General features: G+C 39.3%; 3 protein-coding genes across 4 annotated transcripts in view; 2 read left to right on the plus strand and 1 right to left on the minus strand.

Moving 5' to 3' along the window:
- stab2 (stabilin 2) overlaps nt 1–6,732 on the plus strand; it is a 106,664-nt gene extending 99,932 nt beyond the window's left edge. Inside the window, exon 70 of one of the 2 annotated variants that reach the window (XM_036000484.1) lies at nt 6,683–6,732. The gene's annotated coding sequence lies outside the window, so the exon portion shown is untranslated. Of the gene's footprint in view, nt 1–5,315; nt 5,352–6,682 lie in introns of those variants that run through there. The other variant, XM_031311284.1, reaches the window with a different exon arrangement.
- Nucleotides 1–23,252, minus strand: part of LOC116048446 (VPS10 domain-containing receptor SorCS3-like) — a 1,378,075-nt gene that overhangs the window by 897,924 nt on the left and 456,899 nt on the right. The gene's annotated exons all lie outside the window — the stretch shown is intronic.
- Nucleotides 3,210–11,660, plus strand: tomm20b (translocase of outer mitochondrial membrane 20b). Its single transcript, XM_031311287.2, has 5 exons — nt 3,210–3,473; nt 6,373–6,419; nt 7,651–7,732; nt 10,429–10,571; nt 11,271–11,660. The coding sequence occupies exons 1-5, from the start codon at nt 3,350–3,352 to the stop codon at nt 11,313–11,315; spliced, it is 441 nt and encodes a 146-aa protein (XP_031167147.1). The 5' UTR covers nt 3,210–3,349; the 3' UTR covers nt 11,316–11,660.

Here is a 23,252-nt window from a genome sequence, read left to right on the forward strand (position 1 = left end):
AGAGAGATGGATTTTAGATAAAGCAGATTGGGATAAATATAGAGAAGTTAGTGATGAATTATTGATATCTATTGATAATGATCATGATATTGAGAAATTGTGTTGTGAAATTAGCAGTGGTATAATTGTTGCAGCAGGAGTTTCTATTCCAAAAACTAAGCCTAAGACATTAAATAAAATAGTACCATGGTGGTCGAAAGACTGTAAGGAAGTAATAAAAGATAGAAATAGAGCATTTAAAGAGTTAAAGAAAACACATAATTTGCAGAATTTAGTTCGATATAAAAGATCGCAGGCAATAGTCAGGAAAACAATAAGACAAGCAAAAAAAGATCACTGGAAACAGTTCTGTGATTCTATTGGTCGAACTACTCCAGTGGACAGAATTTGGAACATGATTAAAAAAATGAAAGGGAATGGAAGGGAATATGGATATCCAATGCTGATTGAGGGGCAAAGAACTATCACTAGTAGTAAGGAAAAAGCAGAGGTTATAGCAAAAACTTTAGCAAAAGTGCACAGCACAGGAAATTTACATCATGAAGAAAAGAGAGGTAGAGAAGAAACAGTTAGAACATACCAGTATGTGTTTGACGATGAGGATAGTGGAGGAGGTGTGTTGGATGTATTATTTACAAAGTCTGAACTCAATAAGGCATTGAGGAAATTAGGTAAGTCATCTCCAGGGAAAGATAAAATCTGTTATTCCATGTTGGAGAACTTAAGTGATAAGGGGAAGGATGTGTTGTTGAGTATGTATAATAAAGTATGGATAAATAGTTGCATTCCTAGAACCTGGAAGGAATCTATAATCATTCCTATTAGGAAACCTGGGAAAGATCCTCAAATAGCGAATAACTATAGGCCGATTGCTTTAACGTCTCAGATGGGGAAAACTATGGAGAGGATGATAAATGACAGGCTTACATATTGGATGGAACATAGAGGCTTAATGCAAAATTATCAAAGTGGTTTTAGGAAAGGTAGAGGTACCATGGATCCCATTGTATACCTAGAAGATACAGTAAGGAAGGCTCAGGTGAATAAAGAAACTGTAGTGGCAGTATTTTTTGATATTGAAAAGGCATATGATATGTTGTGGAAAGATGGTATGCTGATTAAGTTAAGAATATTGGGAATAAAGGGAAGGATGTTCCAGTGGATAAAAGGGTTTTTATCTGGCAGAACTATTCAAGTTAAAATAAATGGGGAACTAAGTAAGAGATACAATGTGGAAAATGGTGTCCCACAAGGGAGCATTATCAGTCCACTATTATTTTCAATAATGATTGATGATATTTTTAAGGATATACAAAATTCAGTTGGGGTAGCATTGTTTGCAGATGATGGAGCAATGTGGAAAAAGGGAAGAAATATAGATTTTGTAGTGGATAAGATGCAGCAGGCAGTAGACAAAGTCCAAGAATGGGCTGTTCAATGGGGATTTAGGTTCTCTATAGATAAAACTAAGACTTTGTTCTTCTCTAGGAAGAACATACGTATGAATATGAAAATCAAGTTATCTGGGACAGAGTTAGAACGAGTGGAATTCTTCAAATATTTGGGTATTTGGTTTGACAAAAAACTGACTTGGACAATGCATATTCAAAAAATTATAGATAAATGCAAGAGAGTGTTGAATGTGATGAGATGTTTGCGTGGAGTAGAATGGGGTGCAAGCAGACCTGCTTTGAAATCCATTTATACAGGGCTGATGAGATCGGTATTTGATTATGGGTGTATAGTGTATGGGTCAGCTGCTAAAACATCATTAAAGAAGTTAGATGTCATTCAAAATCAAGGTTTGAGGCTTTGTTGTGGGGCAATTAAGACCACTCCAGTGGCAGCAGTTCAGGTAGAGATGGGGGAGATGCCTCTCCATCTTAGAAGAGACCAGTTGTCTCTTGTGTACTGGGCGAATTTGAGAGGTCATGGTGACAAACATTTAAGTCAGTCAGTTCTATGGCATTGTCAAGAAAGAGAGAATGACCTAATTAAAAGTTTTGGATGGACAATAAGGCAGAAGGTAATAATGATGGGAATCAGTGCACTGAAAATAAGCCCTTCAGTTGTTTATCCAGTTGTTCCTCCTTGGCTTTTGTCAGAGGTTCCAGTGGACTTAGTCTTATTGGGGGAAAAGGAGGTTAATGAAGTGGATCATTACAGGGTACAGAGATACATTTCAAGGAAATATAAAGAAGGAGTCATTATATACACTGATGCATCTAAGAAGACGGATACGAAAATGGGAATTGCTTACGTTATCCCTCAATTAAACATTGGATCTGCTAAAAGAATTAATGATGATTTAGCTGTATACACAGCAGAACTGTTAGCAGTATGGATGGCCTTGATGTGGGTAGAGAGCAATAGACCTAAGCAAGCTGTGATTGCCTCAGACTCCAGCTCAGCTTTGACAAGCATCAAGTTTCTTCACTCTGAGTCTAGACAGGACATAGTGTATGAAATATTGCAACTAGCTAACAATCTGATTAAGTCCGGTATTAGTACTACATTTATATGGGTACCTGCCCATATAGGTGTAGGAGGTAATGATTGGCAGATAAGTATGCAAAGAAAGCAGCAGAGCTGCCTGATATAGAGGTGGATATTAAATACAGTAAAGCTGAAGTCAAGAGTATAATTAAAGCTAAAACAAATAAAAAATGGCAGTTTTTGTGGGACACTGAACAATCTGGGAGACACCTGTATAGCATTCAAGAAAAAGTGGGGAAGAACAGGAATACATACAGAAGTAAGCAAGAAGAAGATGTGGTGTCCAGAATGAGGCTAGGGCATACAGGATTAAATAGAACATTATTTATAATGAAAAAGCATGTTGATGGAATGTGTGAATATTGCGATAGTCAAGAAACCATAGAACATGTAATTATGTATTGTCCTAAATACCATCAAGCCAGACAAAGATTGATTTCACTACTGGGTGAAAACCAGATGACATTAAATTTACATGATATACTGCAAAAAGGATCAGGTGAAATTTGTTTTTATTTTTTGTTTTCTTTTTTGAAGATAACTGGGTTATTAGAAAGGATTTAAGAAAGTGTAGGTTGACCTCTTGATCCACACTCCAGTCCAGATGGTGGCGGTAATGCTCCAAAAAGCTGGTTGCCAACCGCCATTCAAAAACACAAGAAGAAGAAGAAGAATTTTTTCACATTTCCAGTCAGGCATTCTACAGACGGCTACAAGCTGTCAAACTGCGGGGTCCTTAAGGGTCCTTCCTGCCCTGAGCCGCTCCGCCAGTCTCCCGACGTAAACCGACCACCGGAGAAAAATCAGTAAATTAACCCGAAATCCTCCTCGAACCGAGCGGGTACCGGGAGATATGATGGGCGGTAAGACTAGCGCGCTAGCCGCGGGGGTGTGCGGCGCCCTGCTCGTCGGTTACTGCATCTATTTCGACAAAAAGCGACGGAGTGACCCCAACTTCAAGAACAGGCTGCGAGAACGTGAGTGTTGACCTCTTCTTCCTCCTCTTCCTCACCTTCACCTTCACCTTCATCGGGCCTCGGAGCCCGGATCCGGTCTGGCGTGGTTCGGCCTGGTTCGGCTCGGTGTTAGCCTGTCGGTTAAGGCTGACACGGTATAAGATTGTGTTAAAGGCTCTGTAGTCCCGCTTTGGGTTGTTTAATGAAGCGGTCGTGCCGAACTCCCTTCGATTTTTAGACGTTTTAATTTTCTTCTCATTAACTTCATTAATTCGCATCACTTTGCAGTGCAAATCAATACAGTACACAATTCCACAATGTATTCGGGTTAATTCGGCTTAAAATCGACCAACCAGGCAACACTAGTTAAAGGAGAATGGCCTTCTTTTTACAGTCATATAAGATTGCGTTAAACGGCTCTGTACAGTCGGTTCAACCCGCTTTGGGTTGTTTGATGAAGCGCTCACGCCGAACTCCGTTCGATTATCAGACGTTTTAATTGTCTTCTCAATAACTGAGCAGTTGGTATACTTTTGCTGTGCGTAATCAATACAGTACATAATTCCACAATGTATTTGGGTTAATTCGGCTGATAGTCGACCATCCAGGCAACGTTAGATCAAGGAGAATTAATGACACATTTGTTTAGGCTCCAGAAGAGTTAATCTCTTGAATGGATTCAGTCCATCATGTTACCCCAGCCTTGATAGAAAGAGTATTACATCTTCCCTGAATTAATGAATGAATAGCGCGTTTTTTTAATTAAAAGGCTGTATGTAAAAAGTTAAACTGCTAAGGTGGATATGTTATTGGAGTAAGATGATTCATGCCGAACTGGACAGATGCACCTAAATATTTTTAAAATACCTCATGTCGTATTCTATCTGTTGGCGTCTTGTAGATATTAGCAAAGTCATGTTAAACGGACTAATATTTCAATGGAGTTTGGTATAACTTTGTTCTTGTTTATCCTATTCATCCAAGGTGGGTTTGTTGATTACAAACACTCTTTTTAACAATGCCCTGGGCCACACTCACAGTTAACTTGTTGCCACAACACACACTCATTCATAAACCTGTTACACAACATCACAGTCAGCCAAATGCAGATTATGGTGTTACACAGGGAACGGTGACACAAGGCTGCTGGAAGAGTAGAACTTCAGCCTTGACCAATGTTTGCAGAGGACCAATAAGCTTTTAAACTTACAAACTAGTCTTGTGCAGTATTCCACTTGTCAGGAGGTTGATCTTTTTTGTTAAAGAGTAAGATCCTTTTTTGTTCAACATGAAACAGTCCCAAATTCGCTATTGTCAAACCCACCAGACTCCATCTAAATAATCACTACTTTTATCATCGTAAAACCCACTTCATTCAAAGTGGACAGAAACTAAATAAAACTACCAAAAGCCGTCTTGGTTCATCTTTCCACTGTTCCAACAATCACCACTCTGGTTTGGTTGAAATAAATCCTTAATTCACCCATTTACATGTGGAGATATGCTGGCTCTATACACGTTAAAAGTCCTGATTATTTCCATGGAGTCTGGTGGAGATGTGCTGGCTCTATACACGCTAAAAGTAGTGATTATTTACATGGAGTCTGGTGTAGTTTGGTGATGGTTATTTCGGGGCTGTTTCATGTTAAACTAAAAGGATCTTACTCTTTAACTAAAAGGTCTATCTCTGTAGGGATCCTTTCATAATGTTGTCAGACACTTAGAATAATAATCTGAGTCTGTCAGCTGCAACAACAGAACTTTTAGTGGACGCTAACTGACGCTGAACATTTGTCCCATGGGGGTTACATTACAGCCCGGTTCACAGCTTCCTGTTACAGCGTTCTTGCTTCATACTGGACCAGCACACACACACACACACACACACACACACAGACATGCGGCACACACACACAGCCCCTCCCCTCCGTGCCGCTCCGTTCACACCACGTCAGATACTGCACAGAAATGTCATACATTGTTCGTCTGCTATTTCATTACTGAATTCACTCGCGAGCGTGTTCGTGTAAACGGGGCCTTAGACACATGTCAGACCACTTATGACATAATGACTTAATTTTTTAGACCACGACAAAAGCAAAGTTTGCAGTTAAACGTGGAGCTGTGTGCTGTAACTATTGGCGTTTTTCCATTACATGGTACCTGCTCGACTCGCCTCGACTCTACTCGCCTCGCCTCGACTAGACACACTGTGCGTCCGTTTTCCATTGCAGATTTTAGTCCCGCCTCAGCGTGGCTGGTCGTATGCCGGCTCGACGCACACACCAGCGCACAAGTATAAACATCAGGCCACTTGAGCTTGTTTTACAGTTCTGTGGAGGCTCCACGCAGAGCTTTCTCCGTAGCCTGTGTAATATGTGACCTGATGTATACATTTGTCAGCTGGTGTGTGCGTCGAGCCAGCATGTGTGTGTGTACGTAGGATACAGCGAAAGCTCTGCCGGAGCCTCCGCAGAACTGAAACAAGTGGCGCCGTAGTAAACTGCCGTGACCTAACGCGACACACACACAGAACGTGGAAGGTGTGTTGATGCCAGAAGACACATTTAGTTTCTAAAGAAGCTGGAGGCAGCAAAAAATACACACAGCTGGCTAAACTGTTTAAAAATAGCGTGTTTGTTCAGGACACCCCCGTCTGTCACTTTCACGTCACCTTTTCGGCTCGCCTCAGCTCGCTTGGAACCTCGACTGAGGAGGTACTACATAAAGTACCTGTTAGCAGGTACCAGGTACTTTTTTTCGTAATGGAAAACCAAAAAAGGCGAGTCGAGGCGAGTCGAGCAGGTACCATGTGATGGAAAAGCGCCATATGTCTTCAGCGTGAGTTTTCTAACTTGGTAAAGCTGTGATCATTGTGACTCTGACTGTGTGCGGTGTTTGTTTTGTGTTTGTGTTGCAGGGAGGAGAAAGCAGAAGGTGGCCAAAGAGAGGGCCGGCATGGCAAAGGTGAGCACAAAGTCTCTGGTTATTGTGTGGTAACACTTCCTGATGTCACCAATCAGTCAATCCGTTCAGAGCAACCCCGACTGCTTCATGATAAGGGATACAAATACGATTTTAAAGAAGTATTTTACTGCTGGAAAGAGGGTCCAGTGGTTCCCACACATAGACATCGCGTTTCGTTATTAATATTTTAACACTATATAAAACACGTTCAGCTGCATTTCCTTTTCCTGCCTTCCTCCGTCTCTCTGTCATATGTGTCTCGCACGCACACACACACACACACACACACACACACACACACACACACACACACACACACACACACACACACGGCAAACACACACACGGCACACACACACACGGCACACACGCACACACACGCACACGGCACACACACACACGCGACACACACACGGCACACACACACACACACACACACACACACACACACACATGGGCTACCACACGGCACACACACACACACACACGCAGCACACACACAATTTTGACCCGGAAGGGCAACAAGTTCACGGTCTACGGGAAGACAACGCGAGGGTTAAGAGCGTCGAGCGGCAGGTTTTCTGCCGTCCTGTGAGATAGGAGATCTGTGCGCTGGTAAGACGGAGGGAAGTGTAAAATAGTTCACGACTCTCCTGTGAGGACCCAGGAAGAAACCGTAGAAACCCGAGCGACATAACACATCACTTCTGACAACTTTTTACTCATCCTTTGTTGAGTCAATCTTAACCTTTGCCGTGATCTGCTGGTTTGGCAATTTGAGTGTAACCAACAAGAACAGACTGGGGAAAAACTGTAAACATATCTCGGAAAATAATTGGCACTGACCTCAACAGCATTAGGTCCGTGTATGAGGCCAGAGCCACACAGAGGGCAACGGCCCACTCACGCACTACACTCTGAGTTCTGCCTCCTACCATCAGGAAGGAGGTATACCTTCTGAAAACGTGCCCGGTCTAACAGATACCTGAGATCATTTGTACCATCAGCTGTTGGGTTTCTCAATAAACTATAGGTCATCCCTGCCCATTTCACAGCATATATTTGTCATCTTTTAAGTGTAGTGTACATGTGTATTTATGTTTTTATCTATTTACTATTTTAGGTTTTATGTGCTTTTTCTGTGCTAATGTTCATGTGTTGGCTACATGTTGTGAACCAAATTGCCCCTTGGGGACATTAAAGACATTTCAACTTCAACTTCCTCCTGCAGCTCCCGGACCTGAAGGACGCGGAGGCGGTGCAGAAGTTCTTCCTGGAGGAGATCCAGCTCGGGGAGGAGCTGCTGGCTCAGGGTAAGCGTGCGTTCGCACTCGCTGCGTCGGAAACGCAGGGCTGCACGATATGAGGAGAATATGTAATTGCGATTATTTTGACTGATATTGCGATTGCGATATGATTCACGATATTGGAGGGAACGATCATGTTTGTACCATTATTTAATCAGGAGAGACTTCGTTGCACACAGGGTGGGAAATTAACTTTTTTGTCCACCCGGGTCAGTGTGACGCTTATCAGTTCAATTTTCTAAGCACAAACGTACATTTGGAAAAACAGAAAAATGGGTTCAAATGTCCAATTTTTCATTTTTTTCCCACCATGACAAATTAAAAAATTGGATCTTTAAACTGTTTTTCCAATTTTCTGTTTTTATTCAGAGGATCAGAAATCTAGAAAATTGCAAAATTGCGTCTGAGCTCCAATTATTCAATACTGCGATGGTATTCTCTCCCTCGTCCCGTCTAGCTACGCCCCCCCCCCCCCACTCTAAACCATCAGTTGCACCTCTGACCCCAAAGTCTAAGTTTTTTTTTTGGTCCATGTGCAGTTAATGACCTGCATATTCCACAAAGTAGAGGGAGAGAATACCATTGCAGTATTGAATAATTGGAGCCCAGACGCAATTTTGTAATTTTCTAAATTTCTGATCCTCTGAATAAAATCAGAAAATTGGAAAAACAGTTTAAAGATGCAATTTTTTAATTTGTCAAGGTTGAAAAAAAATGAAAAATTGGATATTTGAACCCATTTTTCTGTTTTTCCAAATGTCTTAGAAAATTGAACTGAAAAGCATTACACGGACCCACCAGCCACAGGGGAGGAGGAGGGTTGCACGCTTGCCTGAAAAGACAGCTGATAGCAAGGAGAGAAGACATGTAAAGCAGGATGTCATGCTGTGATTGGATCATGAATTTCGTGGCCAATTCTGGTTGGTTTACTGAAGAGTGAAGGCCTCTTAACAGCTGAAAATGTAGGGAGAGATAGTGGAGATTGAAGTAATTAAGAAGTCTTCCGGAAAGAATTTGCGCTGAGCTTCATTTCTCATTTTCATTGACTGATATATATATATATATATTAAATCTTTAGAAAAATTAAAATGTAGAGATGCACCGATTACAACTTTCTAGGCCGATTCTGATTTCTGATTTTCTTTGAGTTAGACCAGCTGATACCGATTTTAGCCGATACCGATTTCATGTTTTCTAACCACTTTACAGCTCACACACATATTTATTTTCTATCTTTTCTTTAATAGAACATGTGTTGAACAGATAATGGATCACTATAAAATAGAACTATATAAATTACTCCTGGTGTGGGACATTCGCACACATCTAAAGAGCAATGTTAGAACCATTTCCTTCTTTTCACATCAATATCAAATAAAAGAAATGTGATTTAGGTTTTTGGTGTCGTCCCTCCACGCCCTACTTTCTCCTTGCAGATGTTGCATATTGCAAACTTGTTATCTTCTGCACACTAGTATAGGCTTGAGCCCCCCTAAAAAGGATCTGAACTCGCCGCTGGCCCTTAGTGAAGTTGAGTTTGACCCTCCTGCCCTAGGGGCTCCCAAAGTCCCAAAGTTCGACATTTTCGTTGGCGTCTTTGTGTAACTTACCCTTCTTCTTCTATCCCCTTGGGTGTTAGTTTTTATTCCTGTTTCTGCGCCAGCCGGCCGATATAAACGTCACTAACACACGTAATGTCCCACGTAGCGTTCGTTTTATCACAGGAAAGGTACATTTCAAAAAGAAAGTAAATAATATGTAATATACCGTAATATTTAATATAATATGTAATATACCGTAATATATAATATAATATGTAATATACCGTAATATATAATATAATATGTAATATACCGTAATATATAATATAATATGTAATATACCGTAATATATAATATGTAATATACCATAATATATAATATGTAATATACCGTAATATTTAATATAATATGTAATATACCATAATATATAATATGTAATATACCGTAATATATAATATGTAATATACCATAATATATAATATGTAATATACCGTAATATATAATATAATATGTAATATACCGTAATATATAATATATGTAATATACCGTAATATATAATATATGTAATATACCGTAATATATAATATATGTAATATACCATAATATATAATATGTAATATACCGTAATATATAATATAATATGTAATATACCGTAATATTTAATATAATATGTAATATACCGTAATATATAATATATGTAATATACCGTAATATATAATATCATATGTAATATACCATAATATATAATATAATATGTAATATACCGTAATATGTAATATAATATTTAATATAATATGTAATATACCGTAATATATAATATAATATGTAATATATATTGTCTTCAAGATATTTCTCTATTTGCTTGGTTTGTTATTGTTTTTATTTAATTTAATTTTGTTGAAGTCTTTTGTTAATTAGTTCTATAAGCAGATATTGTATTTTTTATTTATTTATTTTCTTTTCCGTATACGTCATAAAATGTCGTATAAATACATATTGTCTGATTTAAATGTTGTTTTGGACCCCAGGAAGACTAGGTGGTCGTCGAGGCGTCAGCTAATGGGGATCCTTATAATGAATTAAAAAAAAAAAAAAATATATATATATATACAAATATGCATGTCTTTATGTCTCTGGTGTTTTGTGCTTTCGGCTCCGCAGGCGACTACGAGAAAGGCGTGGACCACCTGACCAACGCCATCGCGGTGTGCGGTCAGCCTCAGCAGCTGCTGCAGGTGCTGCAGCAGACTCTGCCTCCGCCCGTCTTCCAGATGCTGCTCACCAAACTGCCCAGCATCAGCCAGGTACGCCCCCCCCCCCCCACACACACACACACACACACACACCCAGTCAGCAACACCACCAAGGCAAGGCAACTTTATTTATACAGCACATTTCAGCACAGGGCAACTCAAAGTGCTTTACATAAGACATTAAACATTAAAAGCAAAGAGCAAAATAGGAAATTAAAAACATTGACAAATACAAATATATATATATATATATATATATATATATATATATATATATAACAGTTCAATATAAAAATTAAGAATAGGCAACATCAAAATGAAAGGTCTTCAGCCTTAATTAAAAGAGCTGAGAGTCCGATAATATTGGCCCGCCGATATATTGTGTGTGTGTTTGTGCTTGTTTTACTATAATCGTGGGGTCCAAAAACCGGGAGTCCAGTATACATGGGGACCCCATAAGGTTAAAGGTCTGTTTGAGGGTTAAGACTTGGTTTTAGGATTAGGGTTAGAATTAGGTTATGGTTAGGGTGAGGGTTAGGGGCTAGGGAATGCATTATGTCAATGACGGGTCCCCACAAAGATAGTGAAACAAACGTTATACAATATAAAAATTAAGAATAGGCAACATCAAAATGAAAGGTCTTCAGCCTTAATTTAAAAGACTGAGTGTCCGATAATATCGGCCCGCCGATATATTTTTTATATATTATTTTATATTTTCCCCCCTCTTTCTCTTTTTGTTTCCTGCAGCGTATCGTGAGTGCACAGAGTCTGAGCGAGGACGATATAGAATGAGAGGATCGAGAGGAATCGACTCGGTCCCTCCATCGCTCCGGCCGACGTGCATCACTTCCCACATCACGGCGCCCTAAAGACAATTAGTATTTTTTATTCCTGGTTTATCCGACAGTCGGTGTGTTTTTTTTGTTGTTTTTTTTTACTTAAATGACCCGTTTTTGGGGTGTTAAAAGTATCCTAACAGCCAGAGCCCCCCCCCCCCCACTCCCAACGTCATTCGGTACCAATCTGCAGAGATCCTAAATGAAAATCTGCAGAATTTAGCAGACTGTTTTTCTGTTTTGGGGGGGTGGAAATACGTTAACACCAGAGACGTTACGATGACATTTTTCCTTCCCAATAGTACGGTGGCCGACAGGGTCAAACGCACTGCAACTTAATGAAAACGCACGCAAATAGACAAAACGCAAGCAAATTAAGGAGAGAGAGAGAGAGAGAGAGAGAGAGAGAGAGAGAGAGAGAGACGGGGCACATTCAATCTCAGAACGGTGTGCACCTGCTTTGAGATCATAGACTGTAAATATTAAGTCTAGGGCAAGATATTTTGGACCAAATGCCTCGATATCGATACCGCAACGATATTGTAGTGTTGACTACTGGTGCTTTCACAAAATATTTACACAATGAGATTTGTGATAAATAATCATCAGTAATGTGGACATAATGACTAAGTGGTTAAAGGTAAATAATAGAACAGTTACAACAGTCTGGTAAGTTCAGAGAATTACATCACTTTACTGTAATGCAGCCTTTAAAACCAGGAAAAGACACTAATGCCATATTACGATATCCAAAATCTAAGACGATATCTAGTCTCATATCACGGTATCGATTTAATATCGATATATTGCCCAGCTCTAATTAAGTCTATGTTTGAGGTATGTTTTCTCTCGTTTGGTGGGCGTGTCTCTAGTTCATTGGCTCAGGTCACAAGGTGATACCCAATCAGCAGAGACGTGTCTGTAAGCTCGTAATAAAAAGGCAGAGCGCTCTCTCTCCCCGTGGGGTCGAAAATCAAGCTGTTCTGCTCAGCGCTCCCCCTGGAGGCCTGGAGAACTTCCGTTGTGTAATCTGGATGCAGCGTATTTTGTTGCATTAGTTTTCGGGGGTTTGTGTGCATTTCTTTTTGCATCGTTTTTGTATTTGCAGCGCGTTTCTGTATTTGTTTGTGTTGTGTGAATTTGCAGCACATTTGTTAAATTGCTGCGCATGTGTTGTCAAATTTATGAAGATGTTTTCTTAATTTGCGTGTGTTTCTTTAAGTTGCAGTGCGTTTGCCCCTGTCGGCCACCGTACTGTTGCGATTCCGATACCTGAACTTGCGTATCGGCAGATACCGAGTACTGAGCCGAGACCAGCCTGTTTTAAAAAAAAATACATATATGTTATGTTTAGCAGCTGTATACTACTATCCTTGTACGGATGAGATAGGATTTCTATCTTTGCTGTTAAACTCTTTGTGGACAAACACTGAACGCCACAGAGCTTTCTTTTATTATCCAGTTTGGCATAACGGGAGAAAGAACGTAAATAAACTACTTTTTAAAGTAGATTTTCTTCTGGGCTAGATTACATATCGGATCGGTGCATAAACTCCAGTACTCGCTGATACCGATACCAGCATTTTAGGCGTTATCGGAGGCAGTATCTGAACATGTCTAGTGTTAACACTCATTCTGTTTTTCATTTTAATTGTTTTTATTTGTTTAAAACCTGCTGAAAATCTGGGGAAAAACTCCCGCAGATTCCGTACGCCGATCGCATGAATCCGCTGCTTCCTCTTGACAGCACCATGTACAAAAACCGTCTCCACGGTTACTACGATATCAGTCGTAGAATCTTCTCTCTGCTCGGACGCTCCACAAAGAAAGTATTTATTGTTGTTGTTATCAGTCGTCTTTCTGTTCGTTCGCTCTCTCTCTCTCTCTCCACGCGCGGAAACACTTTTTACAAAGTGATGAAATGTTTAGTTCATTTTAAAGATGACGGCCCTCTTTAGGGAAATACAAATAAAACATTTGAACAAACTATGAAGTTGTCTTGAGTTTATTTCATGTTAAAGAGTAAGTATTTTTGCACACTATTTTCCTATGCATTGGTGTTTGAGTGACTAATGTCTAAAGCAGAGGTGGAATGTAAGTACATGTACTCCAGTACTGTACTTCAGTCCAAATGTTGAGGTGTACTTTAACTTGAGTCTTTTCTTTTCATGCCACTTTCTACTTCTACTCCGCTACATTTCAGAGAGAAATATTGTACTTTCTTACTCCACTACATTCTGTTACAGCTTTAGTTACTAGTTACTTTAGTTACTCCACTACATTCATCTGTTACAGCTTTAGTTACTAGTCACTTTACACATTAAAGGTGCACTATGAGTTCCTGCTAGTCTTGTGAGAGCATCCTGATCTCGCGAGCTCCAGTTTTCCACTCGCAGATCAGTCTGGCATCTTGAGATAGAGAAAATTTGGAGCCGTTTGCCAAACGACCGACCAATCAGTGTTGGCTTTGAGGCGGGTTTAGGTGTGACGCAACGAGAAGCGACTGTTCAGTGTAAACAACGTGGCGGCTTCCACGGATGAGATGAGCGTAGCTATCGCACAGTTTTATCCGAATTAGAAAGTATTCCTTCATTGAAAGAAGAGCAAAAAACAGCACTGGAGGCTCTTCTCGGAGGAAAAGATGTTGTTGCTCTTCTCCTGACTGGTTTCAGCAAGAGTTTGATATATTGTTGATCTGTTTGGTTGGTTGATTTGGCCCGTCTATCACCAACATAGGTGGTGATAGACGGATGGTTTATCCAATCAGCTAACCAGGATTTTCGCCCCTTCCCAAAAGTTCTCCAACGCAAAGTTCCCAGATGGATACGCCGAGCAAATGCCAAGCAATCCATCTGGCGGAGTCAGGTTAAGTTCCTGCATGGTTTCAGCGCGATTTAATTTGTTTCAAATCGTAGTCATCTCTCCTTGATCCGCTAGCTGCCTGCCCCCTGAACACACGGTCTCCCGGTCTCGGGAGACAACACAGGGGTCGTAAACTTCAAACAAACACTAGAGGCACAGGCTGTGCACCAAAATACAACAAACCACGTTCCAGCCAATCACAGACAAGATGGTTGGGGGAGGCGGGTGGGGGTTAGTGACAGTTAGGCCCTGTTTACACGATGACGCTCGCGGGTGAAAACGAAAAAATATTTTATCGGATGTGCCTTTCGTTTATACGGCGACAGCGTTTTTGGGGCTTAAAAACGCAAAAAAGTGAAACCACCCTCCAGAGTGGAAATCTTAAAAACACTCCACCGTCGCGTTACCGTCTAAAGGGTAAAAACGCAAAAGTCTGAAGACAGCGGTGTGGAGAGAGACGAGAAAAAGGCGTCCAGGTAGTCTGTTGTTACGGAGTAGGCTACAGAAATTATAGGCTCCGTTATCTAAAAGATTTTCAATGTGATGGCTCAATATTTAAATGATTTCGACAATGTGGATAAGGTTGTTATAGTTTGATGACCATATGTAGGCTATTCATTTGAGCCAGAGTAGGCTACAACGTTACGGATGAAGAGAGAGAGAGGCAGCGGCCAACGGGCAGAGGAGGGTCTGCTTCAGCCTCCTCCGCCCGCTGGCCGCTGCCACTGAAGGGCTGCGAGGCTCAGGATATTGGTAGTGCTCCCGTGGGTGCCGTGCTGTGGCTTATCACGGTCGACTGTGCCGGTCATCATCAGACAAACATGCAACTCCACCTCCTCGTCTTTCCAGACAAGCTTTTGTTGTTCGCTTCGACGTGTTTTGGTTTTGCGCTACTAAGGAGAGAAGTAGAAGGAAGGTTCTACGCAGGTGCGCGGCCTTGGTGGTGGTGTGTGGCAGTGCCTCCTAGCCGCCTGGCGTGCACACTACATCGCATTTCACACACTTTTGCGTCACCATATGCACGCAGATTTCCCCCCCAAAACTCTCATCTAAACGCGGAATAAAAAGTGAGAACGCAACGCCACCATTTCTCTTCAGATCGTTTCCGTCTAAACATCTCAGTTATTCATGACAGTTACGGAAACATGGGGGGAGGGGCAAGCTTGCTCTGTTTTGGTTTGGTATTTACTTTGAATGTCAACAGAAGTGACGTAATGCCGGAACTCATAGTGCACCTTTAACACATGTAGTTTATAAAATCTGATGTTTTATTCTAAAGTAAACTAACCAACAATATAACGGCTGACATGATTAGACCATTAAACACACAACTGATTGGGTCCTTTACACTTTCTACAATGGGAGGAGAATTCTTTACTTTTAATACTTTAACTACATTTTCCTGATGATACTTATACACTTTTACTGAAGTAGTACTGAGTATTGTTACAGTGAGGTATTAGTACTTTTACTGCAATAATCGATCTGAATACTTCTTGCAGCGCTGAATGTAACACACATAAATGTATTAGGAAACAGTCAAATTTGAATGTGGGTTTTTATTAAGGCAGTTTACAAGATGTCCCGTAGGGGCGCAACAGGCCTGTAGACAGGATCCATGTCCAGCCAAGAGGTCAAAGGGGAGAAAAGAAGAACAAGTCATTCAATCACTGGAATTGTTGGGTCCTTGTAAATTATAGGGTGTGGTCTAGACCTACTCTATCTGTAAAGTGTCCTGAGATAATTCCTGTTATGATTTGACACTATGAATAAAATTGAATTGAATTTGAAAACTAATAGGTTGGTGTTAAAGTAAGAGATTCAAACTTGATATTGAATATTCTTGCACTTTCTGTGAACTAGAAGAAGGGTCATTGTATCTTTGGTCATTCGTTACAAAAAACTAATGACCATATAAGAATAAGAAACCTTAAGGTGCTTACACACCAACCAGACGGCTGACCGTCGGCAGTAAAGCCAGTTGAACTGATCAGTCGAATCCCCGAGGTCCAAAAAGTGCCTCAGAACACACCGAAGAGACGCCGACTTGAGCGTACGCTCTGCGCGTGCGCAAAACATAATACGTCTCCATAGCAGCAGGCGGCGCTGCTCTGTATTGTTTCCGTTAATAGTCCGATTGTTTCCCAGAAAATGAAAACCGGCAGCTGATTGGACGAACGCGTCACGTGGGTCTTTTTTCTCCAGAAATTCACAGCCAGACTGTCATGGCGGCTCGTTCAGAATACGATCTCATATCGTACTAAAATAGTTCACCGAAACGTGTTTCTGAAAACATTTTAAGAGAGAAATAGGCCGTGCAGTTGCTGAATCTGTCTTCATTTCAGATCAACAAAGGTCAGTTTAAAAGATTTTCCTCAGATTTTGGGCAGCTCATCCCGCTCCCCATTTCCGGGTGAGTCCCGACTGCCCTGTCTCTGACTTAACATGTCAGGTCGGCCAAAATGAAGGCCGGCGGCTCCTCGGACGGACGACAGCACGGAACACACTGAACAGACTCAAGTCACCGACCTCGCCAGACGGTCCGACGGTCGATAATCGGCTCTGTGTGTCAGCGGCTTTAGGAAAAACAATAGGGTTCCACAACTCCGCTGGATCTGTGAACCGCGTTGCCTTGCATATATATTTTTTCTGTTTTTTGTGAGCATATTTTAAATATATCTGCTGTGCATATGTTGCACTGACTTGTTTGGTGAAAAATAAAAAAATAAATGTTTCAACAGCGTGTGTGTGTGTGTGTGTGTGTATCTGTAAATATTTCTGTGCATGTGAACAATCTGAAGAATTTTTTACAATTTGAACTATTTTAGTATTATGGCAAAGCATACTAAAGATGAGAGTGCTTTTCATTATGTGTATAAGTGTGTGCCATTTGGTGCAAAAGTTTGATTTTGATAATGCTATATGTAGTTTTGGTTGCAGTGCTTCATTATGCAGGATAGATGAGGTATTTTTCAGGTTGGGTGTGTGGTTTTGTGAATTGTGTTAAGTATTTTGATAAAACCAGCCTAGTTTGCAAAATTATGTTTTAGCAATTGGAAAAAACTGTATTTGACTAGTTGCTTTGTTCTGGTTTTGTGTGACATTTAAAATGAGTAACAAGAGTGATTAAGAGGCTCAACAGTGACCGTCCTCTTTTTGTAATTATGTAATGTGAGAGGTACAGTCTGATAATCCCATAACAACATGTACAAATCTCGAGTTTCATTCCAAGGAAACTGACGTTGGACTGTTGTCTGTCCAGTGTTGCTCCGCCTCTTCACCACCGCTCTGTTTTTTAGGTTTTGCTTCCTCATATTTAGATATGATTTTAGTAAGACACTCAGGTGTGGAGCGGGGGGGAGGTGGCTTCTAGGGCTCCAGCAGGGACGTGCACAGACATTTTGGGTGGCAGGGGCTCAAAGATAAAAGGCCTAATAGTAGTAGTAATAGAAATTTAAACAAAATGTTAAATAGGCCTATATTAACACATCTCTGACTACCTTACCAATTTATTTTATTTCCCTTACGCAATTGTTTAATATATTTACTAAATACTCAACAAGTAATCAGTTCACACAGAGACTTTTAGCATTCACCAGGTTAATCACCATCAGTAAAGGAGACTCTGCTACAATGTGCATGTTTCTAGTTTCAAGTATATATTTAGAATAAGCACCAAGGAGAGGGACTTAGTTTCACTAAGAATTGGTTTGTTTTGCAAATAGCAATAAATCATGATCATTATTTAGGTGCTATTGGAATAAATAACACTTCAAAAATCTATTTGAAAAATCTCAACAAAAATCGTCCCACTAAATTGAAAAAGGCTGTTGCCTCCATTTAATTGAATTGACTCTGCCCCACAGGAAGTTAAATTTGAAATTGAATTGGAATGTCAGGAAGTGGAATTAAATTCATGGCAATTCAAAGAAATTCCACACAGTCAGAAAGACATGTGTTGAATCTCACATACATTAAGTGTTAGGAAGGTTACTTTGGAAATGTAATTGCTTACTGTTATAAGTTACCCATTATAAATGTGGTTTGGATTACTTTATTTGGATTACTTTATCAATGCAAAGCAATTTCCTTTTAATTTGATAAGTAACTAATTGAATTACACATTTTACCTCAATAATACAACTAATACAATTACATTAATTTTGTAATTTAATAACAATTTCATTACACGTAACTAGTCAGTGTTGGGGGTAACTCCTTACGAAGTAATGCCATAATATAATCACATTTGGCTGTAACTGAGTAATGTAACACATTAATGTTACTGTTATTGTTGTGTTGTGAGTTGAAGGTGTGTTTAAGCCCTTTATGAGCTATATGCCAGGCTCTTGCTGTGTTGTGCTACAGTAATGTAATGAGTAGAGTAATGAGTTACTAATAACAAGTAAGGTAATGCATTATGTTTTTTTTTTTTTAAGTGAATAATGTGTATTACACGTAATAGTGACACCAACACTGATGATATCAAATATAAGTAGCATAATATCATCAAGAGATGGTTTTCAAAATAAAAGACTGTCTGTCTGTCTGTTAACTTACTTGTAGATGCCTTTTGAAATTTGAAGTGGCCTTGATGGAGCCACAGACTGGAGCGCTTGCATATGGCTCTGTGGTTTCCAGGTGTTCTTGTTGGAATTGGTTCTTCAAAATTAAGTAATACAGATTACTTATTATTATTTTAGGCCTGCTATTATTTTCCATGTCGCTGTTATTACAGGTGTCAAATCTATTTGTTTGTAATCTGAAGTTGTAAGGGACTTCTGAAACTTAAAAAGTCCAGTGTTGACCATCAAATTGTGTAGAAAAGAAGCTTTCAAACAAATGTCCACCTCAAATTGTTTGGTAACCATTTTAAGTACTTGGTTAAAGTAAAGCATTCAGGGAAATGGAGTCATGTTCCATCATGTTCCCCAAAATTACAATTACAATAAATCAAACTTAATTATTTGTTCTGTGACTAGAGCTTTTAACATTCATTACTGGGGGAAAACATTTCCTGTTAATGTAATCTGTACAAGTAGTTCAGACTAATATTTATAGAAAATGTAATGCAATCATATCTGACATATATTGTAAAGCATCATTGTTAAACACTTCACTGAAATTATGGGTAGCACTTTATAACTACACATAATTCATCAATTATTAAGCATTAGTTACCTATTAGGCAATGGTTTGTTCATCATTATTTTTTTGTTCATACATAATTCATCATCAGTAAAGCATTTGCTCACACAGTTATAAATGGTTTGTTCATAGTAAATAAGCCTATCTAGATTACCAGTTCAGTTGGCTGCGTGGCGAGCTACAGGATTGAGACTCTGAACTTAGACGGATTGCCCTGGATTCCTTCTTCATGGTGGTAGGACAAACAGAAACCAAACTCAAATGGGCCCCAACGTTGAATATCTCTGAACTCTTGTCATCAAGGAACAATTGAGCTCATAGAACTGAAAAGGGTTTCTGTTATGTGCGCACTTTATTATTTTAGTTGTTATTTTTCGTACCTGTGTTTATCTGTATGTATGCCATGTTTCTGTGTATATTAATACACTTCTCAAACTGTATCCTGGTTTCCTAGTCTCTTTATTGATGTTCAATTCTCTGGCTCTTAACAATCAAGTTTTCTTCTGGTTCTGGTCCAAATTCACACTGATATCAACTACATAATACTACTATGAGCTATTTCATAAATGTACATTCTTACTACATTGTAATGAGGGTTACAAATACTTTTTTTTACTTGTGTCTCTTTATATCTGCTAGCCTTTGCAACTCATTTATAAATGCTTTGTAAAGCATAGCAAGTCCTCACTTTAGATGGGCTCATGCCATGTAGTCAACCCATTGAGTAGTAACTCATGAGTTAATCATGAATTGATGTGTTGGTGCTTGTTAAATATGCATTAACACACTAACTATCCGTAGGCCTATTTCTGAAGGCATGTCCAAATAGAACAATACATGTGTGTGTCCAGGTTCTGTTAGCCTTTGCAACTCATTTATAAATGCTTTTTAAAGCATAGAAAGTGCTCACTTTAGATGGGCTCACACAATATACTTAACTAACCAGCAGTAACTCCTGAATTAGTCATGGATTACATTATTGGTAAGTATTTGTAACAGATGTTTTAACACCCCAGCTATTAGTTTAGGCCTATTTCTAAATCATAACATTTTATTTAAGGCATGAACAAATGTAAGTCTAGATAGTCTGTTAATCATTAACTTCCTAGTTTTAACCGACCTTATACATTCCTGAGTAGCTAGTTAATAATGGTAAAATGACTTCATTTACAAATGGTTAATGCATCATTAATAAATTATTAAAAACTTCAACGCATAAACGTTTTACATGGGCTTACTTACTATGGACAAACCATTTACTAACTGTATTTACAAATGCTTTACTGATTAGAATGAATGTAGGAACTATGCTTTACAAATGATAAACAATGAAATTACTAATAGTTTGTAAATAGTTTATAAAGGGAAAATTATGAAATTTACCAATGGTTTTCGCAATACGTATTAAGTGTCAAACTTCTATTTATAAACACAATTTTCGAGAGCCTTATTTACTATGAACAAACCATTCATGAGTGTGTATACAAACGCTTTATTTATGAGAATTAACATAGGAGCAATGCTTTACAAATGATGAACAAAGCATTTAGTAATAGTTTGCAACTGGTTTATAATGGGAAAATGATGTAATTTATAAATGGCTGTTTCATTACCTATTAAGTATAAATCATGTACTTACAAACATATTTCTCTAGATAGGCTTATTTACTATGAACAAACCATTTATAACTGTGTGAGCAAATGCTTTACTGATGATGAATTATTTATGAACAAAAAATTAATAATGATGAACAAACCATTAACTAATAGGTAACTAATGCTTAATAAATGATGAATTATGTGTAGTTATTATAAAGTGCTACCAAAAAATCCCATGCAGCTTGAAGCTAGTGTTGTGAAAGCAAAGGGGTCAAGCCCTGTACTCTCTTTCAACGCAGATCTATATGTTTTGCACGCTTTAAGCAAAGTAACATAGTAGCGATCTTACTCTTTTTGAAAGTCAAACGTTGTGTCGCAGACCGTGACATACCAATCCAAGAATGATTTCTTCGAGTCGGCAGACATTGTCTCATAGCCGTAGAGGCCCGGAGGAGGATAATGGCCGATGTATTTCTCATTCTGTTGTGTGTTAAACTCATGTGGAAAATGACCCTTCAGAATATCAGAAAATCCCATAGCGGAAGGAGTCTTAGCTAGTAACGTGGGTAGAAAGCTGAATGAATCGATCCATCTTTGATTATCTTTATCATACATTAAGATCACCCGAGAACCCCTAACAGTCAGAGATGGGCAGATGCTTTGTTTCACAAAATACTCTAGCAAGATGTAGCTGTCAAAACCTGATGCGTTGTGTGCTATAAATGTATAGCCTTTATATTTTGGCTTCTAGTTTGACGAATGTGTCCACAGAGTTTGCTGTGGTAACAGGTTTCGAAATCGTAAAAGATATACTTATCACCACTTTCTGCTTGTTTTAGTGGCTGTATAAACCAGTCGTGTGTAGTACCAATCATCTGTTCCCTACAATGTATGCATATTGACGATCTACATGTGTGTGGTTTTTTTGATCAAATGATATGTGTTATGACAAACATCGCAATATTTAACCCTTTCACAAGGTATGAGGCGATGTTTTGCGTTTACGAGTTTATGCTGATCAAAACAATGTTTCGATTTGCATATACGTTTACACTCGTTGCATTTTATAGTATTAAGCGGCCGATTGTGACAAGCAGTGAAGCACACATTACAGAGCAGGCTACAGTTGTGACCTAATGGGTTTTCATATGTCATGTAACACACATCACACATGTACGATCCCCCGAAGAAAGATGTTTTGCTGGTGATGAGATAATAATGATCATTATGTAAGTACATCTATACGGTATCCACATGCGGTTCGTCGTGCGTTTTGAAAATCTGTAGTTTTTTACGACCAGCACCATGATGAAAAATCACAATTTTCATTTTCAAATGTTTTTGAAATCTGTCAACATCAGAGAATGAAACTTTGTGTGAATATTCAAACCCCAAATCGCTATGTAGTTGCTTTGCATAGATTATCTTCTCACTTCGAGACAGCCCAGCATTAACATGATACGCAAGACAGATAGCAAAACAAAGATTGTCATCACCCCCGGTGTTCATCGGACTGAACAATGCATTACCCTTGTTGCTAAGTATTTCGTCATAGCTGATGCTTCCGAGTTTTGACCGCACACCTCCCTACATATTGTGCGCTACTGTCACAATGAATTGTAACATATCCTCAGTCATAGATGTATCATTGCTTTGCAGTACTTGTGAAATTTGTTCCAGAAATGCATCGGTATTATATCCGTCATCGGAATTCATTACTGTTTGTATGTCCTCGACTGCAGAGCCACATAGCGTTACATTTAACACACTGTCTGGCTTTGCAGTATCCAACGCCCTGTCGATTAATCCCATTAGAGTGCTATGCATGCGCTCTGGTACACAATTAATATCATTCAAATCGATATTGCGTAGATCAATATGTTACCGAAATTCAGTGGCATTAAATGTAGGAATCTCCCTGGAGGATATTTCAGAACCCACCCTAGAAACCCTACCCTCCCCAGACTGTGTATTAGCATCAGCATTATTATTATTATTCTGGGTTTGTACGCATGGTACATCATCACAAGTACTGGTTGACGGCTGTACACTCTCAAAACTTTTTAACTGAATTGGGGTCTGCATAAAAACATCTGTACATTTACTAGTTGACGGATGCCCGCTCTCAAAACATGTGTCCTGTACGGGTTTTGGATATACGTCTGCTATGGTAGGATCTGACGGCTGGACATTCTCAATAGTAGACTGTTGATTGTCTGGATATTCATGTGATTGATTAGTAGGTGACGGATGGATGGAGATAATGATGGCTGAATCTTGTTCA

This window comes from Sander lucioperca, chromosome 4, assembly GCF_008315115.2.
Source record: "Sander lucioperca isolate FBNREF2018 chromosome 4, SLUC_FBN_1.2, whole genome shotgun sequence".
Classification (NCBI taxonomy): domain Eukaryota; kingdom Metazoa; phylum Chordata; class Actinopteri; order Perciformes; family Percidae; genus Sander; species Sander lucioperca.

Excerpts from the sequence above, each read along its gene's own strand:
- tomm20b (XM_031311287.2), top strand. The coding sequence starts at position 3,350 with ATGATGGGCGGTAAGACTAGCGCGCTAGCCGCGGGGGTGTGCGGCGCC. Across the intron at positions 6,420-7,650 it reads AGAGGGCCGGCATGGCAAAG|CTCCCGGACCTGAAGGACGC; the intron begins GTGAGCACAAAG and ends TTCCTCCTGCAG. Across the intron at positions 10,572-11,270 it reads AACTGCCCAGCATCAGCCAG|CGTATCGTGAGTGCACAGAG; the intron begins GTACGCCCCCCC and ends TGTTTCCTGCAG.